Below are 23167 nucleotides of genomic sequence, written 5' to 3'. Positions count from 1 at the left end.
TGCCACAGCCAGGGTCCCCAGGGACCAAATGCCCGCCCTGCCTGGGAAGACCCCTGTCCTCACACAGGAGGCCACACATACTCGGATGTGCCAGAAGGCAAGCACAGCCACCACCATGGCGGTCGTTGTCCGGCCCTGGCCGCTGAGGCAGCTGAACACGAAGCCGGTACCCGGGTCCTTGGCGAGCGCAGCCTGCAGGGTCCCCAGCAGCCGGTCAAAATCCTGCACAGGGAGACCGAGGTCTGAGTCAGTGGGTGCTCCCAGCTGCACAGACTCCCAAGATGGCCCATCCCTCCAAATGGCAACCCCGGGAGCTGTCCTGGGAGTGTTTGCCCTGAGCCTGGCTGTGTCAGGCTCACAACCTTGTATGCACACACACTCAGCTCACTGCAGTACACACAAGACCACGTGCACGTAAACACGTTCACTCCCATATAACCAGGCACTGGACGTATGAGCAGACACGGGCACACACCTGAGGTTCCTGGTGCCCACCATCTGCCAGGTGGAACAAGCACATTCCTATGTGCTGCGCCCCTGGGCTGCACGTGGACCCCAGGCCCTACTGCCCCCCTGAAGTGGACCCAACCCAGATCCCAGTTTGAGGGCAGTCCCGACCTCAGCCGATCACTGCAGCGCGAGACCACTAGGGGGCAACAAACTACGGGCAACCAGACCCACAGAGCAAAGTGAGGGGGCAATACAAGCCCGGTCACCACCCGTCTCACAGACAGACACAGACGCATCGCCCAAACAACCGACACATCACACAGGCACACAGCGACCCCCACACAATACATGCCAGGCACACACACCACACAAACCTTAAAGACCCACAGACCGTACAGACATTCACAGGCATAAACCTACAGATACCACATGCACACACAAACTCCCTCAGTCACACACAGCATTCCCCAGCACCCTCCTCCACAAACCCCCTACACCCACCACACCACACAGCTCCCCACCAGACACACTCTCCACGCGTCCCCCAGTAGACAAGTGGCACAGCACAGCCTCCATAGACACAGACACACCACACACATACACACACACACACACACACACACACACACACACTCCACAACCACACCCCCACCCACTCTGAACACACACAGACATGCTCACCCACCCCACACATACCTACAACACATGATGCACACACACACAGGCGCGTGCGCACACACGCCAACACGGAGCTTGGTAGGCATGTGAATAAACCACCTAGGCCGATCTGAAACCCTGCAGAACAAGCTCTTAGTCCCTCTGGGGAGCTGTGCCCACAGCCAAGGCCCAGGCCCGAGGGAGGCAGGGGGGGCGTCCTCTCCCTCCCCAGAGTCCTCAGCCACACAGCCCCCTCACCTCCTCGCGGGGGGCGCAGAAGTCTGGCATGGGGATGCGGTGGTAGGTGAGGCCGGGGCAGGCCCCGCGGTGCTGGCTAAAGACCTCCTGCGTCGTGAGGCACGTCTGGAACCTGTGGGTCCGTGGGCCCTGGGTGCCTGCGGGAGGCATGCTCAGGTGGGCCTTCAGCTGGGTCTCCAGGTTCTAGGGGAGGGTGGGACGGAGGGCTCAGGCCACGCGGCAGCCCCCAGGCCAGCCCTGAAAGACCAGAGCCTCTGTGGCCAGGATAGTCCTGGCCTTCGGGCCCATCTCTCCCCCTTCTCAAGCCTCAAGGTTTATAACCAGACCCGGGGCTGCAAGGGAGTCCTGAGTCAGCCACTCCCTGAGACTGCTCCTCTCAGGGCCTCAGTTTCTTCATCTGTACAATAGGAGCACAGAAGCTTCTGAAGACCCTTTCAGGCCAAGTCCCCAGAAGGCCTCCAAGGCAGGGGTGCGTACAAGGCAGGAGGGCCTCACCTCCACCTGGCTAAGGGCCGTGAGGGGCCCAGGCCACCGCAGGCTGTGGGTGCGCCCGTCACACTCCAGCACGGCCTCCTCTCTCAGGTTGACCCACACGACCTGCTGCAGCTTCCTCTTGTTGTCGGTCAGGTAGGCTAGGATACTCCCCAGGGCCTGGGGGGACAGATGGCCGTCAGTGAAAGAGCTCAACCCCCCTTCCCCTCACCCCACAAGTGGGCCCCCTGGCTGGTCACCTTGGCACTGGGCTGGGCCGTGCCGTAGATGGGCAAACGGGGCACCCGCCGAAAGTTGGCCACACCCATCTCTCTGACGGTGCTGAGTGCGTCCGGGGAGACGAGGTCATCTGTCCCCTGTTGGGAGAGAAGCAACCCTGGGACCCTCAGCAGCCGACTGAGGTTCAGAACCTGGCCCCAAGTGGGCATGGGGGGCGGGGGGTGAGACCAGCACTTGACAGTTTAGAAAGCACTTTTGCACACTTGGAGCCTCATAACCACCCTGGCAAGGGCAAGTGCAATGGTGCCCACTCTCCGGATGAGGAAGCTGAGGCTCAAAGATGAGAGGCTGGTGGCAAAGATACCAGCACCAGGTCTCCTGACTCCCTGCCCAGAGCGCTTGGGTTTGAGAATGAGGAGCGGGTACTGGAACAATAGCCAGAGCTGCAAATGCTTCTTAGGGCCTGAGAATGGCCCCATTTTGTTCACAGGAGGATCCCATCACCCCACAGGCCATCCTCCCTTTGCTTCCTGTGAGGGCAATGCTTAGCCCAACCCCACAAGAACCAAGGCTGTAACCAACCCCAGGGCTAGCCCACACCCACGCCCACTTCCCCAGCCAGCCAGGTGCACTCACCAGGGAGCCACTGGTGATGAGGTCCCGAGGGGCCACAGGCCCCGCTGAGCTTAGTGTCACAGGCAGGCGGTACAGTTCGGGACGGGCACACAGCCAGCGGCTGAAACTGAGGGCAAAAGCCAGCGGGTACTGCAGCCCGAGGCAGAGAGAGACGGGAGTTCAGGGGCACATGGCCATCCCAAACTCTCCCTGCTTGCCCTCTGGTCGGGGGACCCCAAGAGATACCCATCACGGCCCAGGGCAGGGATGAGGGGCTGGGGAGAGAGAACAAGGATATCCGAAGCAAGATCCCTCCAGGCCCTGATGCCCTGGCTAAGGGTATAGAGATGGGCCCAGAGGAAAGAGACGTGGGGCCTCCCTTTGCCTGACCTGCTTGGGGACCGTCCCTCTATCTGGGTCTCTCCTTGCCTCCCCCAAACCCACCTTCCTCTGGAACCAACACACATGTCCCCACTCCCCTCCTCAGCTCCACAGGGGTCCCCATCAACCCCATGCCAGTCCCTGGCTGGGGAGTCTGGAGGGGCCCCAGGAGAAAGGGGGATGGGTCCGCTCATCCCCCCACCCCACCTGCTCATGGAGATAGTAGTTAAACAGGACCAGGTAGAAGTATCGCTCCAGGCTCCACAGCGCCCTCTGCCGGACACCGCGCTGGCTGCCGCTTTCCTGAGAGGAAGGGACCAGGAAGGAGGGCCGGCAGTAAAGATGGGGCTGCTAAGCCACGCATCCCCATCCCCAGAAGGGCAGGAGTTAAGTCTCAGAAATTCCCATTAGACAATCTACCCCAACCCTGCATAACCCTGTTACGCCAGGATGGAAGTTCTTCCAACCCTATCCCATTTGCTGTGGTTTATCCATGGTGCAGGAAGAGCTACTGGTGACCACAGCAGGCACTACAGCTCTCAGTGAGGCTCTGTGCCCAGGGACAGGCTGGGCCTCGCCGCTTTGCTCCAATGCCACCCACCATGCAGGGCCACACACAATCCGTGTTGAAGCAGCAAGTGTATACACCCTTCCCTGAACCAGAGGCCCTCACTGAAGAGCTGCGATCCTCCCCACCCCAGAGTCCTCTGGGCAGGGGGCTGTCACAGAAAATTCCAAGGGTCCCTCTCTTCACCTTCGGATCTCAGGCTTCTCCTGCTGGGTCAGCACCACCTTCTGGAGGGCAAGTGAGATTCGTATAGGCCCAAAAAAAAGGTCATGCCCTTGGATGAAATTTAATCCCATCTTTGGGAATCTAGGCCAGAGGTCAGCAAACCTTTATTTCTATAAAAGGCCAGACAGTAAATTTTCTAGGCTTGTGGGCTACACGATCTGCCTTGCAACAGCTGGACTCTGCCATGGCAGCATAAGAGAGCCATAGACGGTACATAAATGGATGGGCAAGACCTCGTTCCAACAAAACTTATTTATCAAAACAGGTGGTGGGCTGGATTTGGCCCATGGGCCATTGTCTGTCAACCCCTAATCTAGACCTTATAAGGGGAAAAATCCTAAATACACAAAAGCCTCATTTTCATGAAGTAGTTCAATGCAAAGTACTTACTTTAACCCCACTGTGCAACTAGAAGGGGCCTGCAGATCACAGCAGGTGATGGCCAGGAGGAACACCTGCTCTGTCAGGCTCCCTTCTGAGGCTTTATGACCTGAGCTCACCTAATCCTCACAACAACCCTATGGGGTATTATTGTTAGTGGCCCCATTTTACAAGTGGCGAAACTGAGGCACAGAGCAGTGAAGCAGGTTGCCCAGGTCCACACGCCTCTAGGTGGCAGAGCCAGGAACAGAACTCAGGCAATCGGGCCAGAGCTCTGCTCCTAACCTATCAGGCCAATGATGGCTGAGCCTCGCAATGGCCTTGGATCCACAGCCAGTAAACCTCAACAACGACAAGCAGGCATGACATGGGAAAGACGGGGTTACATGAAATAAGCAGGACATAAACATGCCCTAGGCAACCTACAAAAGAACATCAGAAATATGAAAACTGAAGGAAGGCAGCCAAAATGCTCACGGCAGCTGGGCTTGGATGACAGGCAGTTCTATTCCTTCTCTAATTTCTCAATTTTCTATAATATAATATTGCTTTTAAAACACTTTTTTAAGTGTTAAAGAAGAAAAAGACTCTGCGGGCTTTAGATTCTTTCCATGCGCTGTGTGCGAACAAGCCAACCTCCTCTCCCCAGACCACAGGGACAGGCCTGCTGAGACAGCCCAGAGCCCATCACTCTTCCAGAATCAGCGGCTGGACCAAACCCTGGCCTTCCCAAAGAACAGCGAGGGTTTTATTTGCAGGGGGAGCCAGGAGCAGCCTGGGAAGTATCTGGAGCCAGAGGCCCCCAGCACCTTTCCAGCAGCCCCTTCCTCCATCCTGTTTATTCTGCATCAAGGGGTCCTGGTCAGGGAAAGTAAACTTCCTCTCTTCCTACAGGTCCAGCTCCCCATCTCCCCTTCCTGTGAAAACTGCTCTGCTCATGGGAGAAGCAGCAATTAGGAAAAGCCAGTCTGAAGGGGGCCAGTCAACAGGCCCAACCAAACAAGGCTGCCGGGCTCAGGCAAAAGCAGCAGCTCTCCATGCCTCACCTGAGCCGGGGTCTCTGGCGGGCTGCCTTCCAGCTCCCTCTGGTTTTCCAAGACTACTTCCTTCAGGTCGTGCAACTCTGCACAGGCGGTGATGGCTCTGTCCACCTGGTGCCAGAGACCAGGGCAGGGAAGAGGGGACAGCAGCAGGGAGGGAGCAGAGCCAAGGAAAGATGGCAGGAGGTAGGAGAGAAGAGAGGGGGAAAGAGAATGACTGGCCGGGAAGGGAAGGAGGGGGCAGGGGAGGAAGAGGTCCCCCAGTGAGGGGAGCAAGTGCCCCTCCACCGCCCCGCCCCCAGCTCCTTGCCCAGCCCCCTCGCTCACCTCCTCCACCATCCTCCTCCCCTGGTGCACCATGCGGAGAAAGCTCTGGACCACCTGGAGCTGCTCCATGGGCAGTGGCTTGGTCTTCGTAGGGGCAGCCCTGACAGGAAGGGGCAGTAGCATAATCAGCGCTCCCAAAGGCCTGGAGGACGCCCCGCTGTCCACACCCTCCCGCTGAGAGGCACCGGACTACATGCTCCAAGTTTTCCTTCCAAATCAGTTGGGGAGACAAGAGGCATTTGTTCCACTGGGGAAACTGGGGCCCAGAAAGGTCAAGTGACTTTCTCCAGGTCAGCCAGTGAAGTCTGTGGCAAACCGGGAAGTGAACCCCAGCTGCCCAACTTCCAGCTGTAGCTCTGGGCTTCTGACGTGTCCCCGGCAACCTGGGGCAGCCCCGCCCTCCCCTCTCCTTATCCCCGCAGTCCCCTGGGGCACTGGGTCCCACTAGCCACTCACTCCGGCCTCGAGGCAGTCCCACTGTGGTGAAGCAGGATGAGGGTGCCCAGAACCATGCCCAGGTTGGTCCTGCCCACGCCCGTCTGGCAGCTGAAGAGGAGAGCAGGGGGAGGCCCGTGGGCATCTCGGAGCAGCAGCAGGCTGGGGGTCTCCTGGGGAAGGACCATGAAGAGCAGGTAACAGCATGACCAGAAAGCCCTCAGCTGAGGACCAAATTGGGGTTGGGGGGTCATGACATGGGCCGCCCAGCCCCACGGCCCGATCTGCTCCACCTGCCCCAGGAGCACAGGCCCTGCCTCCTTCCCAGGGCCCTGGAGGTGAGAATTACTCACAGGGGACAGGGCCACAGTTACTCTGCTGTGAGAGGCAAATTAAACAAGGTGACCTCCCAAAGGGGTCGGGACAGAAACACCGGTACTCAGGAGATATCAGCTGAAGCCTGGAAGGTAAGAATTTTTAGTTCCAATATAGAAATGAGGAACTTGAGGCCTAGAAGTTAGGAGATCTGTCCAGGATCACACAGCAAGTTAGCAGCCAAGCCACAGCCAGAGTCCAGTCCTCCAGACGGTCAGCACTGGGCTCTGTCATTAGAGAATGTACAAATACACACCCACACCAGACACACACAGCCCACACACTCACGCCCTCAGCCTTCCTCCAGAAGCCACACCCACCAGGGCATCTCCATGGAGACGGGGCCTCGACACAGACCCACTCTCCAAGCACCTGCCCACCCTCTGTGCTCCCACCACCCCTCTTGCCCCCACTTACCCGGAGGACACTGACAAAGGCATCAAACTGGGCTTCCAGGGGGGCCCCTTGCTCTGGCAGGGGCAGACGGTGGTACCTACCGGGTGAGGGGGAGAGGCCCATCAGGCAGGCCACACACCCCGGACATCCCCTCACCCCCATATTCCCATGGGAGACACAGGCGTGGGGAACTCAGCCCAACCTGCAGATGGTGAGACTGAGGCCGCAGCTGGAGAGCAGGCCCAGCGAGCACTCACGCCCAGCACACTGGGGCCCTGGGCAGGTCCTCGGTACCTGTAGGTGGGCCGCAGGAAGAGGGGCCGCTTGTACACCTCCTTGGTCACGTGCACATCGTCCTCGCCCCTGACGGCCACGGCGTGGGGCTCCCCCCGCAGGTCTTCAGTGTTGTGGTACACGTAGTACTTGTTCTCGCTCAGCTGGGCAAAGTCGTGGATCTAGAGGAGGTAGGGGGCCAGAGGGCAATGACGGACTTTCCTGGCTGAGCTCTGGAGCGCCTAGGCCACACAGAGGCCACGGACAGGCTGCTTTCCCTCCAGGAAGAACTACACACCAGAGGTCCTCTCTGTGCCCTGGGAGCCCTGACGGGACCAGGGTGGCCGCTGGCCCGAGGGCAGCCAGCTACGCCTGAGTTGATATGGCCCACAGTGGGGCCAGGTTGGAAGGGCTTGGCCCAGTGGGCAGCAGGAGTTGGCTAAACCGCCAGGCTGAAGGACAGGAGCAAGCTCGGTCAGCTGGGAGCTCGAGGGGAGAAAGTCTGAGCTGCGGCCTCCGTTCCTGCCCGGGATGTCCCAGGGGAGGCAGGGGACGCCATGACCCCCACCCACTATTTACACACCTCTGTGGTGCGTCAACAGCCTCAGAGACCCTGACAAACCTCCCAGCTGTGAAGGAGGAGGACAGAGGGTCCTCAGAAACAGAGGCCCATGGAGAGAAGTGACCCAGCCCAGGCCTCACACAGGAGGCTGAACTTGTCTTGGGGCTTTTAGTCTAGTGCTCTTTCCCCTCCACCAGACCCTTTTCTAAATAATGATGCTGAGTTTGGAGGAGAAAAGCAGGGTGGGAAAGGGGCAGAGGCAAATAGAGCCGAGAAGAGAAGTCCTTCCCCTGGCTGCCCGGAGCCAGCCTTGCAGCAGCCATTCACCCAAGCAGGGCAGAAAAGTGAGCGAGCGTGGGCCAGTGAGAGCAAAGCGGAGCTGGGGGCTGGGGCTCAACTCAGCTGTCCAAGGCCTACCAGGAGGGCGGCCTCCCACCCACACCAGTGGCCCTCACCTCCTTCCGGATGGCCAGCTCCAAGCGCTCCACCTGGACCCCAGGTCCGAGGCCCTGGAGGTTCTCGTGAAGACTCTGCTTGTCTCGAGGCGTGTAGGGCACGAAGTCCTCATCAGCACGCAGAAACAGCACGGGCTCCTCCCGCACACAGAAGATGACGCACTCCTGCCGGGAACCCAAGGAGGAAGGACCCATCACCACTACCCGGAGTGGACACCTGCTCCACTGCCCCACCTCTGGGCCTCCGAGCTAGCCGCTCCCCCTCATCGCGGGCCCATCACCCCACTCTGCCCCTGCAACCTGAATCCTACCCCAGAAGCAAAGCTCGGTCCCAGTGCCACCTGCTCCTGACCCTCCCTCCTCTCAGGGCCAACAGCTCTTCATCTGAATCTTGTGGTGTTCACTCCTGCTCTGGATTAACGTTATCATGAATACATCTTTCTCCCTTTGCGGACTACAGGTTCCTTGTGGGTAGAATCATGTCCTTGTCATTTTTATGTCCCCACAATTCCTAGTGCAGAGCCCTAGGTAAATCAAGTGCTTGATAAACATCAGCTGAAGAAGTGAATGCCGCCCACCACCACCATGTAATCATTCATTCACTGAGCACCGTACAGACAGAGGGAGATGTGTGGGCAGGCCCCGCCCTGGAGAACTTGCTGGGAAGGTGGAATCCATGCTCAGCTAACACCCCCTCCCCACTCTGGTTCACTAAGGACTCTCCATCTTAACCCAGGTCAAATCACACTCGGCTGCCCGCCATAAGCCTGCAATCACAGCGGACACTCATCCTCTGTCCTGGAGACACTCAAAACCCCACCTCCACATCAGGCAGGAGAGAGGAGGCATGTAAAGCAGGCACGTGGAGTCCAGGGGTCTAGGTTTGTGTCTTGGGACACCACTCAGGGGCTGTGTCACTTATCCTCTCTGGGCCTCAGTTTCCTCCTCTATAAAATGGGAGAATAACTGCCTCATAGGATTGACATGAGGACGTAAGTGTTAGCTGTGATCATCATCCTGTGGGGTGTATAAGGGGCTTCTGACCTTGGGGCTCCCATGTCCACACAGGACAATGCAATAAACATTTAGCCAGAATTTCCCAGTTATGCTGACCACAGTGACCATAATGGCATTGAAGGCCTGGCAGGGCCTGGTCCTGGTCACCAGTCACCCTCCTTATGATATGGCCAGGCTCCTCCAGAGTCTCTGAAGTTGCCCCTCCGGGAACCCCTTTCCCCAGATTTGGGGGCTAGCCCCTGCCTGGGGAATGGCCATGCTTACCCTGTGTCCGTCCTTCTGGAGTTTCTGAAGAACCCGCCTGAATCCTGAGAGGCTGGGCTGCCCCATGCCGAACACAGTGAGCCCGCCCCGCACCTGCCGGAAGTTGGGGGCCCCACAGCTCTGCAGAGTGCCCAGCACATCCATCTTCTCTGCAACATCCCGCACCAGGAAGTAGCGGCCCTGGCAGGGGGAGAGCCACAGGGGGTCACTCAGATGACTCAGGGACGTCTTCTACAAACAGGGCTCTGTCCCAGGCCCCAGGGGATGGGGAGCAGGGAGAGGGGGTGGGGGACATGGTCCTCAAGTTGTCTGCTGACTCATGGAAAAAGTAGACAAAATACGTGACTATCCGTGATGCCAGGAGGAGTGTCGTACAGTGTGGGAAAAGGAAAGGCAACTCCTCCTGAGGGGGAATCCAAAAAGGCTTCATGCAGGAAGTGGCATCTGAGCCTGGCCTTGAAGAAGGAGAGCAGGGAGAGGCACTCCAGGGACATGAAACAGAAGACCAAAGCTGCCTCTAGGGTGGGCCTGCAGCTCCCCGGGCACACAGCAAACACCTCTCATACCCAGAGGAAGCTCATGGAAAAGGGGCTCGAGTAGGGAGTCACAGCTGGGGCACCAGGAACCAACCAGGAGAAAACTGCTAGCCACTTCCTAGAGGCCTGCAGCTCTGGGAATGGGCAGGTTTCTCCCCTCCCCAGCTGGGGAGGCACTGACTACAGAGAAAAGAGGAAAATACTACTCAGGGATCAGGTGAAAGCAGGAGGAACCAGAAGACACATTCCTGGGCAAAAAGGAATCATGAGGTCATCTCATCCACCTGTTCACCCATCTACCCATCCACTGCCACCTCCTACCCAGACCCTCTTTCAACAAAAACAGTTTAATCATCATGATTATCATTCATTCATTCATTCATTCACTATTTATTGAGCACCTACATTATACCCAAGCACTGTTCTAGGGCCTGGGGCTACAGCAGTGAACAAGACACATGAAGTCATCTGCCCTTGTAGACTTTACTTTCCAGGGGATATTTAAGGCAAAAAAAAAAAAAGATACAAAGACAGATAGATAGATGTACATCTACATCTACATCTCTATCTACATTCCAGAGAAGTTCTGAAACTTCAAAAGAGAATGGGATGGAGATTTCCAGCCTGGGGGGAGCCATCTGGGGTCCCAGTTCCTTCAGGCTCCCTTCTCTGTTCTCCCTGGTGCTCCGGAGAGAGGTGTGGGCAGGCTGAGGCCAGGCAGGGGCCAGATGGGGACAGAAGAGCAGGGGGCTCCACAGGGCAGGAGGAACGGGGTCCAGGAAACCAGGGGGTGAGAGGAAGTGGGATCAGGACCCCAGAGGGTGGGGTGAGGCAGTGAAGCAGAGAAGGGGGACAGTGTGGAAAGCAGGAGATTAGGGAGGGAGCCTGTGAGGAAGGAGGGCAAGAGGGGGGGAGAGGCCGCAAGGGGGAGAGAGGGACAGGCCCAACCTCACCTGCACCAGGTAGTGCTCTGGGGTGGCATCTGAGAGCCGGCCCAGCGTGTAATGGGCTTTGAGCAGTTCATCGTGGATCTGGAACTCCTCCTTGCAGTTGTACCTGCCAGGGGCAGAATGGAGACTGAGTCAGGCAAACTCCGCGGCCAGTATCCGCTCCACCCTCACCAGGCCTGCGGCAGGGCCACCCCGTCCCACCCACGCATTTATGATAGAAGCTGCCCACTGTCCCCCAATAGCCACTCTCCCCTTCTTCCTCAGCATTAGTACCCTGGAATTGTGACTGGGCCATCCAGCTGAAGACTACATGTCCCAGCCTCCCTTGCAGCTAGTGTGATCATGTGATTCAGTTCTGGCTAACAGGATGTAAGGAGAAGTGATGTGTACAACTTCTGGGCCATCCCCTTAAAGAGAAGATGTGTGCCCTCTACCCTTCCCTCCTTCTCCCTGTCTAGCATCCAGAAATGACGGCAGAAAGTAGATGCTGATGATGGTGGGGCAACAAGAGAGGAGGAGCCTGACTGATCATGGAGCAGCCACATCAGCCTGGAGTAGCTCCTGGACTTTTGTGTAGAGAGAAGCTTCTGTCTTGTTTAAGGCCTCCTTAAACAAGGCTTAACAAGCACCATCCCAGACGGTCCCTCCATCAGATTGTCTCTGAGAACAACCCCACACCGACAACCCCCTAGCACAGTGCAGTGGTTCAGGACCCAGGCTTTGGGGCCATGTGGCCTGGGTATGACTCCAACTCCACTGCTCAGTAACTCCAGGCTTTGGAGTTACTTGCTCTATAGCTCCGTTTCCAGTAACTGCAACCTCCTAAGGGCTGCTGTGAGAAGACAATGCGCTAATGAAGTAAGTGCTTAGCCCAGTGCCTCGAAGACTGTGATCGTTTAGTAATCTAACTACAATTACTAGCAGTAGTTCTACCTCCACACAGGGCCATTTCAAACAAAACCCACAGCTTTCTGTAGATGCTAAACCAGGGGGAGCGCTGTGCACTCAAGACCGAACAAGTTTCTGTGCTGATTATAACAATGAATAAGACACAGCCTTCCAGAGCTCGTGATCTGGGGGGTCTGAGCCTCTTTACAAAAGGAAAGGCAGGGTGGGGGAATGAGTGGGGTGGGGAGCACTAGACAGGAGTCCAGAGACCTGGGCTCCCTCGGCCAGCTCTGCCTCCATCACACGGGACCCGTGGCGAGCAAACCCTTCTGCCTCCCGAGACTCAGTTTCTGTGTCTAGAGATCAGTTTTCACATCTGATCTAATAGCTATTAGATCAGGAGTGAGCAAACCTTTCCTATAAAGGACCAGATAGTAAATACTTTAGGCTTTGTGGGCCACACAGTCAGCTGCAACTACTCAACTCTGCCGTTGCAGCCTTAAGCGTCCGCTGACAATATGCAAATGAGCGGGAGTGGCAGTGTCCCAGCGAACTCTTATTTACCGAAACAGGAGATGGGCCTGAAGGATATGGTTTGCCAGCCCCTGTACTGGATGATCTTCTAAGGTCCCTTGAACCTCAAACAAGCTACAACCCAAGGATCACTGGGTCACGGCTGGCTCCAGGGAGCACAGTCTCACTACAGTGGATTTTTGAAGCAGACCGGTGACTGTCCTGAGCCACACCACGCTTAAATATTTTGAATGTCATCCCCACATATCCTGATAAGGAAACTGAGGCCCCGAGAGGGAAAAGTATCTGCCCACGGTCACAGAGCAGGGCAGAGGCAGAGCCAGGCCCAGGACACGAGGTTCCAACACTGCGCTCAAGACCCGAACCTAGTTTTGTCATCTGCTAGTCCAAAGACTATATATCAAGTCCCTTTTTTCTTTTTTTAATAAGTTTATTTTATTTTTTTTATTGCTGGCTGTGTTGGGTCTTCGTTGCTTCGCGCAGACTTTCTCTAGTTGCGGTGAGCGGGGTCTGCTCTTCGTTGTGGTGCGCGGACTTCTCATTGCGGTGGCTTCTCTTGTTGCGGAGCACGGGCTCTAGGCGCATGAGCTTCAGTAGTTGTGGCTCGCGGGCTCTAGAGCGCAGGCTCAGTAGCTGTGGCGCACGGGTTTAGTTGCTCCGCGGCATGTGGGATCTTCCCGGACCAGGGCTCGAACCCATGTCCCCTGCATTGGCAGGCAGATTCTTAACCACTGAGCCACCAGGGAAGCCCTCAAGTCCCTTTTATTTAACATCTCTTTTCCTCCCCTTATCATGAGCACAGTAACGTATTATGACTGCAATTTTCCTGTCAGGCCCCAAAGGCGGCAGGCCGGATTTATCATTCCCACTCCTCAGGTTTCTTTATACAGAAGGCCCCATCTGCTAACTCTCTGCCAAACGTCTCTACGTGGAACACATTTAATTCTTAGCTCATCATGTCCCACTTCCTCCATCCTGGAGGGGTCCAGAGGCAGGGAAGCTCGGTGGGCAGATATGATATAAGACAAGGCTTCCTGACTCACCAGGAGACGGATCCAATGCCCCTTCTGTCTCCCTGACCTCAGGATCCCAGCACCCACTCCTTCCCTGGGACCACAGGACGAATGCAGTGTGTCCAGGTCTCTCAAAATATGGGGCCAGAACAAACCCTCAGCCCCCTCTGGGAATGTCCTTGAAGGGCCTAATTAGGAGAGTTGACCAACAGCTGCCAGCTTTTTCAGCCCAAGGCCCTTTAATGGCCCGGTGTTAACCTCAGTTTCGAACCATAATTACAGGTTGTGGGGGGGGTGGGAATCTACATTTTATGCATCTAAGAATTAAACTTCCTTTGAAAACGTCAGCCAAAAATTACTCTCAAAAGGGTGTACCCCCTCCCCCAGCCACTCTTCCCTCTCCACACTCCCTGGCACTGTGACATGGTAAGTAATCTGGGCTAAGAGACCCGCGACAGACACCGGCTCTGCCACCCACTTCCTGTGTGACTCCAGACAAAGTGCTTAACCTCTCTGGGCCTCAGTATCTTCATCTATGAAAGCAGTTTGGAGACGTTAAGTGCTGTATGCCACCACCCCTCCAGGCAGTTCCCCCCAGCCATGTCTTCAGGGGACACGGTCACACTCGTCCTGCCACTCACGTGATCACGACGGGGGCCACCTTGTTGGGGATGATGGACTTGGCCTTACTGTTGTGCAAGCCCGTGGTCTGGAAGGAGTGGACACTGAGTGAGTGCCGACCGTCCATCGTGCCGCCGTTCTGGAGGCCCTCAAAGGGGGCGCTGGCTGAGACCGTCTGCTGGGCTGTGCTGGCCGTTGTACCCATAGTCTGCCGGCGGCCTCAGGACCCAAGACCTGTGGGGCAAGAGGTCAAGGAGGGCATGGGAAAAGCCACAGCAGGAAGGGACCCAGCCCACCCACCATCCCTACCCTGTGAACAGATACACAGTCTGAGGCCCATGAGAAGGCCAGCTCACCCTGCAGCTGGAGACAGAGGGTGGGTTTGCTGCCTCCACGCCGGTGCCCAGCAAAGCACATGTTCGTGGAGCACCTACTGTGTGCCTGGCCCCCTGCTGCCGCCTTGGGGGAAGTTATGGACATGGAGAGTCAAGAAGATGTAGCCCCCTGACCCCTTACAGCTTACACTCCCCTAGTGAAGATAAGACAGGAAGGGGTTAACCATCCCCATCAGGGCAGGACCTAGGGCTCCAAGTAATTGGGTCAGGCCACGTGAAGGCCACGCCCTCTAGACTGGGGGAAGGAGGAGGCCATCACCAGAGGGAGAACCAGAGGCAGAGGCAGAGGGAAGTCTGGAGGCAGATTTGAAGGATTTGGATGGGAACAGGACGCAGCAGGATATTCTAGCCGTGAATGTCACAAAATGAGGCCAGGGAAGTCCAGATTGGGTGAGTTCTCAGCAGATCAAGGGTTCAACAAAAGCACCAGGCCCCTGGACTCTACATCAATAACCTCAACACCATCAACATCTCAACAGCCAAAGCTTTTGCCCAACATCCGGCATGCCAGGCATCCTCGTGGATTCCCAATTCCTCTCACAGGGCTCTCTCCTAGGGAAATACTGATAGTTAAGGACGCGCGTAACAAGCGGGCTACAAGGGTGTTTTGTTGATCGCAATGTTACTTATAGTAGCAAAACACCGGAAAGAGCCTGCAACGGGATTTGCTGAATAAATTATGGGGTATCTCTAAGGTGGAATGTTAAACAGCCTTAAAAATATCTTATTGACTGATGTGGAAAGATATCTAGGAAACAGGAATGGAAGCAGCAGGCTGCAAAGCAAGTACAGGCTATAATCTCATTTTAATGCATGAACATGTATCAGGAGAAAAATCTGGGGGAAGGCACATCAAGATGCTAACCCGAGTCATCACCTGGTGATGAGACTATAGACAATTTTTATTTTCTCCTTTTGCCTTATCTGCATTTTCTGATTTTTCTCCTCTGAACACTGGGTAATAAAATCTATTTAAAACAAATAAGAAGAATGGCTGGGGAAGCAGGCCAGGAGAGCTGCTAAGAGCTGGTAGAGGGTGTGGGGAGGACTGGCTCAGGCGTCCAAGAACCAGGGCCGCTGGGAAGGGAAGGGAAGGGGCTGGGAATTCCACACAGACCCAAGAGAGGGGGCGACAGACGTGGGAGACAGAGGCTCAAAGAACTTTCTGAGAGCCCAGCAGCAGCTGGCCCCATGTGGCACTAACGGACCAGGATCAGGAGGGGGAGGGAGCGACCTGCCTGGCCAGCCCCCACCCCCGACCTGCACCCTGAGATACTTCCCCTCTGAGGTGATAAGCAGTCTTTAGAACCTGACGACTCCCCTCTGCTCCCCAAGCTGCCCTCAGCCTGGCATGAGCTGTTCCCCCTCAGGCAGCGGGGGCTACCTGTCCCCCACCATCCACGCTCCGCCCACGCCCTCTCATAAGCAGCAGCGGCACCTCAGGCAGTGGATGGTGGGGTCAGGGGTCAGCATGTCAGTCTGAAGGCTGAGCTCACTGCGCCCTCTCCCCTCCCAGATCCTGAGTCAGAGTTCCTGGTCCCAAGGCGGGCGCTCCCAGGGCCTCCCCCGGCTGTGCCCTCAGGCTCCGCCTCCCCAGAGCCACCTAGACAGAACGACCGCTCATTCCATCCCTCCCAGCACGCCAAACCACCCCCCTCTCGCTCTCCAGTCTGGAGAGGGCTCCCCACCTCTCTCCGGCCCAGCCTCGTCACCCCTGACAACTCCCAGCAGCTGGGTGACAGCGCTGCTAACACGCTAACCTAGTGTTTCTGTAAGAGCCTCATCACGACTCTCCACACCCGGTCCAATCTCTCTCTCTTCTTGTTTTTCTCGGTAGAAGGTGGAAGGAATGAGCCTCTGTTTCCAAACAGAAACACAGGCGCTCAGAGCGGGTGAGGGGCTGCACAGTGGACCCCCAGCTGACCGTCAGCAGAGCCAGAACCTTCTCTCCGCTTCGCCTGCCACAGCAGGCCCCCAACACGGCTCACCAACTTTCCCCAGACCCCTCTCAGCAGCCTGGGCCAAGGAGGCATGGGTGGGGACAGCCTCCTCCCAGAACAGGACTCGGGAGGCTGTCCCAAAGGAGGGAGTGACGGACAGGACATGGGAAGGGCCTGCAGGAGGCAACAGCTGGCTACAGCTGCCAGGCCAAGGCTGGGCCCTGCTCCCACGGGGCTGGGCCAGGCCTGGCACCTCCATCTCGCCTGCCCCTCGCCTCCCCCAAAGCTCCAGCTCCTGCCTTCTTCGTCTCTCAAGGGCTCCACAGGCGGTGACAGGCCCCAGCCGGTCCCTATAAGGACAGCCCGGAGACAATACAGATGTGCACAGCTGCAGGCGTGGGGGAAAGACCGTATCGTCTGAAAGCTGACCTGTCTCCAAAATGTCTAGAGGAGGCGGAACCCTGGGATTCCCAGGCTTCTCACTCTGCAACTCTCCCCCTGAAGCCTCTCCAGCCCACCTAGAGTGAGCCTCGCCAGCAAAGGACCCTTCATCCTGCTGGCCACATGCTGTGGGGCCTTGGGCAACTTACTTCTCCCCTCTGGACCTCGGCGGCCCCAGCCATAAAACGACAGTGAAGGATGGGACAGTCTGAAGGCCCCTTCCAAATGGATCTGGCTCCTAAGACTGGCAGTCCTAGTGGTGATACCACTGCTGTCCACTGCCAGGGCCAGGGGTCAGCAAGGGCAGACATGTAGGTGGGGTCCCTAGTGCTCAAACCTCTGCTGGGGGGAGAATCGGGGTAGACTAGGATAAGACTAGATAGTAAGATGGGGGGTGGGGGGGGGGCGGTCTATGAGCCTGGATGGTTTTGCAAACAATTAGGCCTTATTTTCCTAACTTCTAACTAAAAGCTAACATTTCCTTAACCACAAGTGAAGGCCACTCCTGCTGTGTCGCAAAGCCCAAGACACAGACACCACTGAGCTCAGAGACGTTTTCACATCACACAGCAGCCATGCAGGTATCTGGAAACGTGGCTTGCACTCATCACTCCCTTCACACCACTGTAATTATCAGACCTGGGTCCCCTGCCCCCCAGATCTCGGGTGACAGGACCGGCCAACTCTGGGCAACTCTGCGCCTGGTGGTCTTGATCCCCCAGAGCGGGATCCAGATTCACACAACCGCCTTTCACTCAACAAGCGTGGAGAATGTGACGATCCGAGCGAGAAGCCTAGCCTCACCTTACGAAGCCAGCTGTAAAGAAGCTGCCATGCCGTTTGCAAAATGGGGTTCTCCACACTTGGGACCATCGAACCAATCGCAAATGCCTGCATGTCCACCATGCTGGCCACATGCCCTCAAAGGCACACGCCAGATGAATGTCCCCATCAAAGCCAAGCAACAGTAGCCTTGACGCTGGTGTGTCTTTAAAAAAATAAAATTTAACCTTAACTCACTTAATGGATTATCGTGTTAACGCAAGAATATCTAAGGACACGTATTACTACATCACAAGTTTGTTTTTTAGTATTTTGATAGCACTCTCAATAAAATTTACTCCCTCTGTAATCCCAAATATTTAATTTGTGCATTTAAAAACATCATTCCGAGAAGGGATCTGTGAGCTTCTGCCATTCTGCTACAGGGGCTCTTGGCAAGTAAAAAAGGGAACCACTGCTTTAAGGGAAGACCATGCCCCACCAAATACAGGCCCCCTTCCACGTTTCTCCTTTGCTTCTGTTTGTTAACATTTCAAAGCACCTACTAAGTGCCAGGCACCATGCTGGGTGCTTTACAACATATGGTGCCCACTACACACAACCCTATAAGGTTCAGGCCTCACTGTGTCCATTTCAGGTGAGGACAGCTGGCCTTTGCTAAGTGGCAGCATAAGCTTGCCTCCCTGCCTCTTCACAGCTGACCCTGACAGCAAGAACACCCCACACACTCTCCTCTCCCTCTTGGATCTGCTTGACCGCCACTCAGGGACCTTAGGGACCCCCATCCACTCCACTCTCTGCCAGGGCACCCAGACACGACCTCCTAGAGGGGAAGAGAGACGCACAGTCTCCCATGCAGGGAGCGAGGACTCCAGACTCCATTTCACCCACAAAAGTCCTCAGTGACCAGCTAAGAAGCCACAGAATCATCTGGGCTGCAGTTACAACAGCATTTGAGAAAGTTCTACACATGGACGTGCCACCCTCCTGCCTCTGGGCAATCACACAGCAGTCAGTCCCTGTCGGGAACCAGCTGCACGCTGACACAGTCCTTGCAGCTTAAAGCATGGCAAAGTCCTGCTTAATTCTTGACAGGACCCGAAAGAGTTATTAGAGAACATATGAGTCTTGGCCCATGAGGTTGCTTGCGGTTTCTCTAACTATAGTTTGTCCTTGGCATATTTTGGTAATCACAGTCTGTTCTCACGCATGTTTATATTCTGGTTCGCAGTATGTTTTGTACTATAACTTCAACGTTAAGGAAATACTGTCTGATGACTCTGTCTTGTGATTTTAACAAAAACATGCATTGCCTACTGCAATCTATAAAAAGAGTTTTGATGGGAAATAAAGGTGTGTGTGCTTGTACACCACCATCCTGACCCCGTCTCTTCTTAATCCCCTCACCTGCTCTCAGGACTTGTTCCTCAGTCTAACAGCAACTGACAAGTCCCGAGAGAAAAGAAACCACCCTATGGAATCTTTCACAGAGAGGTGACCTCATTTCTCCAAGAAGAATCAAACTTCAGGAGCTGGAATATTAGCTCCAAGTCATCAACTAACTGCCTGATGCTATAGCATAAACGCCCAGCTTGCCGGAGCAGTGAGCCTCTCGTCAATGGCTGTATTCAAGCCAAGGGGATGCTGCAGACAACCATTCTGGGTCCTAGAGTGGGGATGACAGACAAGAGGTTCAACAGCTGATTCCTAAGGCCCCGGACCTAAACATCGCAGGAGCCCAAGTCCATTTCTTTTCATATGATTCTTAGTAGAAGTGGATCGTCACCATTCTGGTCTCAATTTCCCCATCTCTCATCCAAAGCTCACAGTCCCCCCTCTCCCATGTCTTCTGTCCTGGTCACGGAACAGCAGCCATGACCTCCAGCTTGTCAAACCCTACGGGCTTGGAAAAGATGAATGGTGGCTTTTCCAAAGCAGAGTCTGGCTCTTGCAACTGAAGCAGAAAGCTGGACATCTGCTCCTGACCCAGCCACCACCCTGCCCCGTCCCTTTCTCCTGCCATTCCTGCCCGCCAGACCCTCTTGCAAAATCCCAAGTCCTGCCTTAGGGAATGCTGTGATCACAGGAACTTCCACAAATGGCCGTCACCAAGGTCCCCAAAAGCAGAGATTCAGAGCTGGCTACACCCCTGGAGGTTACCTAGTCCAACCTTCTCTTTCTACAGATGAGGAAACTGAGGTCCAGAGAGGGAAAGTGATGCGCTCCAAGTCATAAGGGAAGAGGTCATAAGGACAAAACTGGGACGCAGGGCTCCTGCCTCCCAACTCCAGGCCCCCTGGTTGGGCCATGCTGACTCTGGCCTGAGGCAAGGGGAAGCTTTTGCAGTGAGCGCAGGAAGATCGATTTGAGCAGACGTTTTACCGCTGGCCAAATCAGGGGGTGTTGGTCAAGCATGTGATTCCTATGCCTACCTTGGGTGAGCAGGAAGGGGAGGGTCTAAACAGGGTGCCTAAGATAGCCAGTGACCCTGAGTGTTGACCCAGAGGGATGCCAGGAGGGCCAGTGGGTGGACCTCTGATTGCAAAGCATTTGACGTATATTATCTCATTTAATCCCGACCAAAAAAAGAGGTGCCAACTCTTGCAACTCAATATTAAGTTAACCAAAAATCCAATTTACAATGGCAAAAGATTTAAAGGTACATACGGATGCCAAATAAGCATATAAAAGATGTTCAGCATCTTATGTCATCAGCAAAATGCACTAGAAGGACAATTTTTCTTTTCTCTTTTTGGCTGCACCGCGCGGCATGTGGGATCTTAGTTCCCTGACCAGGGATTGAACCCGTACCCCCTGAAGTAGAAGCATGGAGTCTTAATCACTAGACGCCAGGAAAGTCTCATAGAATGACAAATTTTAAAAGGCCAACAACATCAAGTGTTGGTAAGGTTGTGGAGGAACTGGAGACACGGTGCTTAAGTGTAACATCGCACAGCCACTTTGGAAGACAGCTTTGTAGTTTCTTACAAATTTAAACATACAATTACCATATGACTCAGCAATTCTACTCTCAGGTAACTAACTACCCAAGAGAAATGAAACCATGTCCAGAAAAAGGCTTGTACACAGCAGCATTATTCATTGTAGCCCCCAACTGAAATCAACTCACATGTCCATCAACTGGTGAACAGATGAAGAAAATGTGAAAAACGTGCACATTTATACAATGAAATACTACTCAGCAATAAAAAAGGAACAAGTTACTGATATACACATGACATGGAATGAACCTCAGAAACATCGTACTAAGAGAAACAAGCAGGCCCCGGACACTTCAAACTATTTGGCTCCATTTACATGACATCCGAGAAAAGGCAAAACTACAGGGGCAGAAAGCAGATCGATGGCTGTCAGGGACAGGGGAGTCGACCGCACAGGGGCTCGAGGGCACCTTTAGGGGACAGAATTGCTCTATGTATTGAATGTGGTGATTATACACAACTACATACATTTGCCAGTGGTGAAGTGCACACTTAAAATGGGTGAATTTTGTCGTATGAAGTTTGCCTAAATAAATCTGTTAAAAACAAGAGGAGCTTGCCCCCCTCATCACACCTTCCTCCTTAGCTCCGCAACTCACCCACTGTTCAACCTCAGCCAAGCTACCTCTCTGGACCTCAGTTGCCACATCAATGAAATGGGGACAACAGCAGTACCTCCCCTGAGGGGTTGCTATGAAGGTTCAACAATACAGTTGACCCTTGAACAACACGGGGGTTAGGGGTGTTGACCCTCCGGGCAGTCTAAGATCTGTACCCGCAGTTCCGTGTACCTGGATCCAACCAACCACAGATCGTGCAGTAGCTATCTATTGAAAAAAACTCACGTATAAGTGGACCCGTGCAGTTCAAACCTGTGTTGTTCAAGGGTCCACTGTGTAACTATGAAAGTCCTCAGAACGGGGCCTGATCAGTGAGTCCTCCATAAAAATCAGCTGTTATCATGCACTGCAGAGGTGGGGGCAGGGATCAATCAGACTCTGGAGCTGGGCTGTGCAATACAGTAACCACCACCGCACTGGCTGCTGAGCCCTTGCGATGTGGCTGGTCCACACTGGGATGTGCTGCAAGTGTAAAATACACACTGGATTCGAAGACGTGGTACAAAAAAAACTGAAATATCTCATTAACAATTTATTATGTTGATTATATGTCAAAATGATAATATTTTGATATACTGGGATTAAATAATACATGTTACTAAAATTAAGTTCACCTATTTCTTTTTACTTTTTTATGTGGCCAGTTAAAGTGACACGTGGTGAAACTAACACAACATTGCAAACCAACTATACTTCAATTAAAAAAAACACGTGGCTCACTTTATACAGGTATCTCCCATTTTTTGCAAGTTTGCTTTATGCCACTTTGCTTTTACGGAAGACCTATATTAGTAACTGTTTCCGCTAACCAAGAGAAATCTGAAGAGGATTTTGCTTTTACCACAAAAAAAAGTGGAAAACAAAAATAGTGTTGAGCGTTTGTCTTGCAGGAGCCATTACAGGGGCCGCGCACCCCTCGCCAAGCTCCTTCCCAGGAACCACTCTCAACATCTCAGCAGCAAGCCCAGAGGTTTGAACTGCGTCGGTGCGCATCTGTGCTTTATCCAACTTATCTTGTGCATTGTTAGCAAGTGCATTTGTCCTAAGGTAATTGTTTCTCCGCTGGATGCCACTTCAGCTAACGAAGCTCCCACAGGAGTGCTCTACCTTCGGGTAGCGGGGAAACCTGTACTCCTGTTGGACAGTGCTGCTAAGTCTCAAGTTCTCCGTGGTCCTTGAGGGCCCCTCTCGGCAGCTCAGGGTCCTCAGAGTTGAGCCAAATGCCTGCTGCAGGCAAGAACTTAAAACCCTCTGTTTGAGGCATGAGGAAACCCCGGGAAGGCAGTGGCAACATTTCCATTTAACAGATAGAAAGTGAGAACTCCCCAACACCCTCACACCTAGTTGGGGGATCCAGTGATTTCGACTCTATGTGAAGCATGGACTCTGGGGCCGAAATCTGGCTGATTCCGATCTTCTCATCTCTACCACGTATTAGTCGTGTGGCACATGCTTAACTTCTCTGAGTCTCAGTTTCCCCAACTATAAACTGGGGACCATAACTCTACCTCCCTAATTGGATCGTACAGGAATGAAGTAAGTGAATGTGTGTTTAAGGCAACACCTACCCAGCCCAAACACAGCGAGGGCGCGACTCACCAGAAGCCCTTCATATCCCCCCAGGCCCCACTCTGCCTGCACTCTCTCCCCACCTTCTCCACATCCCCTCCCTGCAACCACGGACTGGTACCAGATCTAAACCTCCCAGGCCAGGGCCAGGGCCGTGCCCAGACATTGCCTATAAAAGGAATGGTCTGAGGGAATAAGTGGGCTCTGCAATCCCCTGGCTCTCATCCCGGGCAAACAACAGGGCAGAGTGGGGCTGGGCCGCAGCAGCTGCCCTACTGTAGTAACACAGAATTACAAGTCTCCCCGTTTCACTCTGCCCGGTGAACCACCTAGGGAGAGTTCTGTCTGCTTCTGGTCTTAATCAAGAACCAAGAGAGCCTAGCTCTGCTCTGGGGCCTTGTGCAAGTCCTCTGCCTGCTCTGAAAGCCCACCCACAGATGAACGGGTTCGCACCCCTAGTCGGTCCAAACTGCTCTGCCACCACT

The 23167-nt window shown here is 54.7% G+C and overlaps 1 protein-coding gene across 6 annotated transcripts in view; it reads right to left on the bottom strand.

Annotated features, from left to right (window-relative positions):
- PALD1 (phosphatase domain containing paladin 1) overlaps nucleotides 1–23167 on the bottom strand; it is a gene marked incomplete at its 3' end in the record, with an annotated part of 91361 nt that overhangs the window by 38116 nt on the left and 30078 nt on the right. For all 6 annotated transcript variants that reach the window (XM_082407219.1, XM_082407223.1, XM_082407221.1 and 3 more), the window contains 15 exons: nucleotides 13953–14166; nucleotides 10880–10982; nucleotides 9391–9570; nucleotides 8110–8274; nucleotides 7114–7274; nucleotides 6841–6916; nucleotides 6070–6221; nucleotides 5614–5713; nucleotides 5293–5397; nucleotides 3280–3375; nucleotides 2713–2841; nucleotides 2097–2213; nucleotides 1861–2016; nucleotides 1366–1548; nucleotides 82–222 (listed from right to left, as the gene is read on the bottom strand). In XM_082407219.1, the coding sequence (XP_082263345.1) occupies nucleotides 82–222; nucleotides 1366–1548; nucleotides 1861–2016; nucleotides 2097–2213; nucleotides 2713–2841; nucleotides 3280–3375; nucleotides 5293–5397; nucleotides 5614–5713; nucleotides 6070–6221; nucleotides 6841–6916; nucleotides 7114–7274; nucleotides 8110–8274; nucleotides 9391–9570; nucleotides 10880–10982; nucleotides 13953–14137 (2049 nt within the window). In that variant the 5' untranslated portion in view covers nucleotides 14138–14166. The remainder of the gene's footprint in view (nucleotides 1–81; nucleotides 223–1365; nucleotides 1549–1860; nucleotides 2017–2096; nucleotides 2214–2712; nucleotides 2842–3279; nucleotides 3376–5292; nucleotides 5398–5613; nucleotides 5714–6069; nucleotides 6222–6840; nucleotides 6917–7113; nucleotides 7275–8109; nucleotides 8275–9390; nucleotides 9571–10879; nucleotides 10983–13952; nucleotides 14167–23167) is intronic.

Source organism: Balaenoptera borealis, assembly GCF_965194805.1.
Source record: "Balaenoptera borealis genome assembly, chromosome: 10".
Taxonomy (NCBI): Eukaryota; Metazoa; Chordata; class Mammalia; order Artiodactyla; family Balaenopteridae; genus Balaenoptera; species Balaenoptera borealis.
Note: the sequence above shows the minus strand (reverse complement) of the source record. Positions and strands in the feature narration are given on the sequence as shown.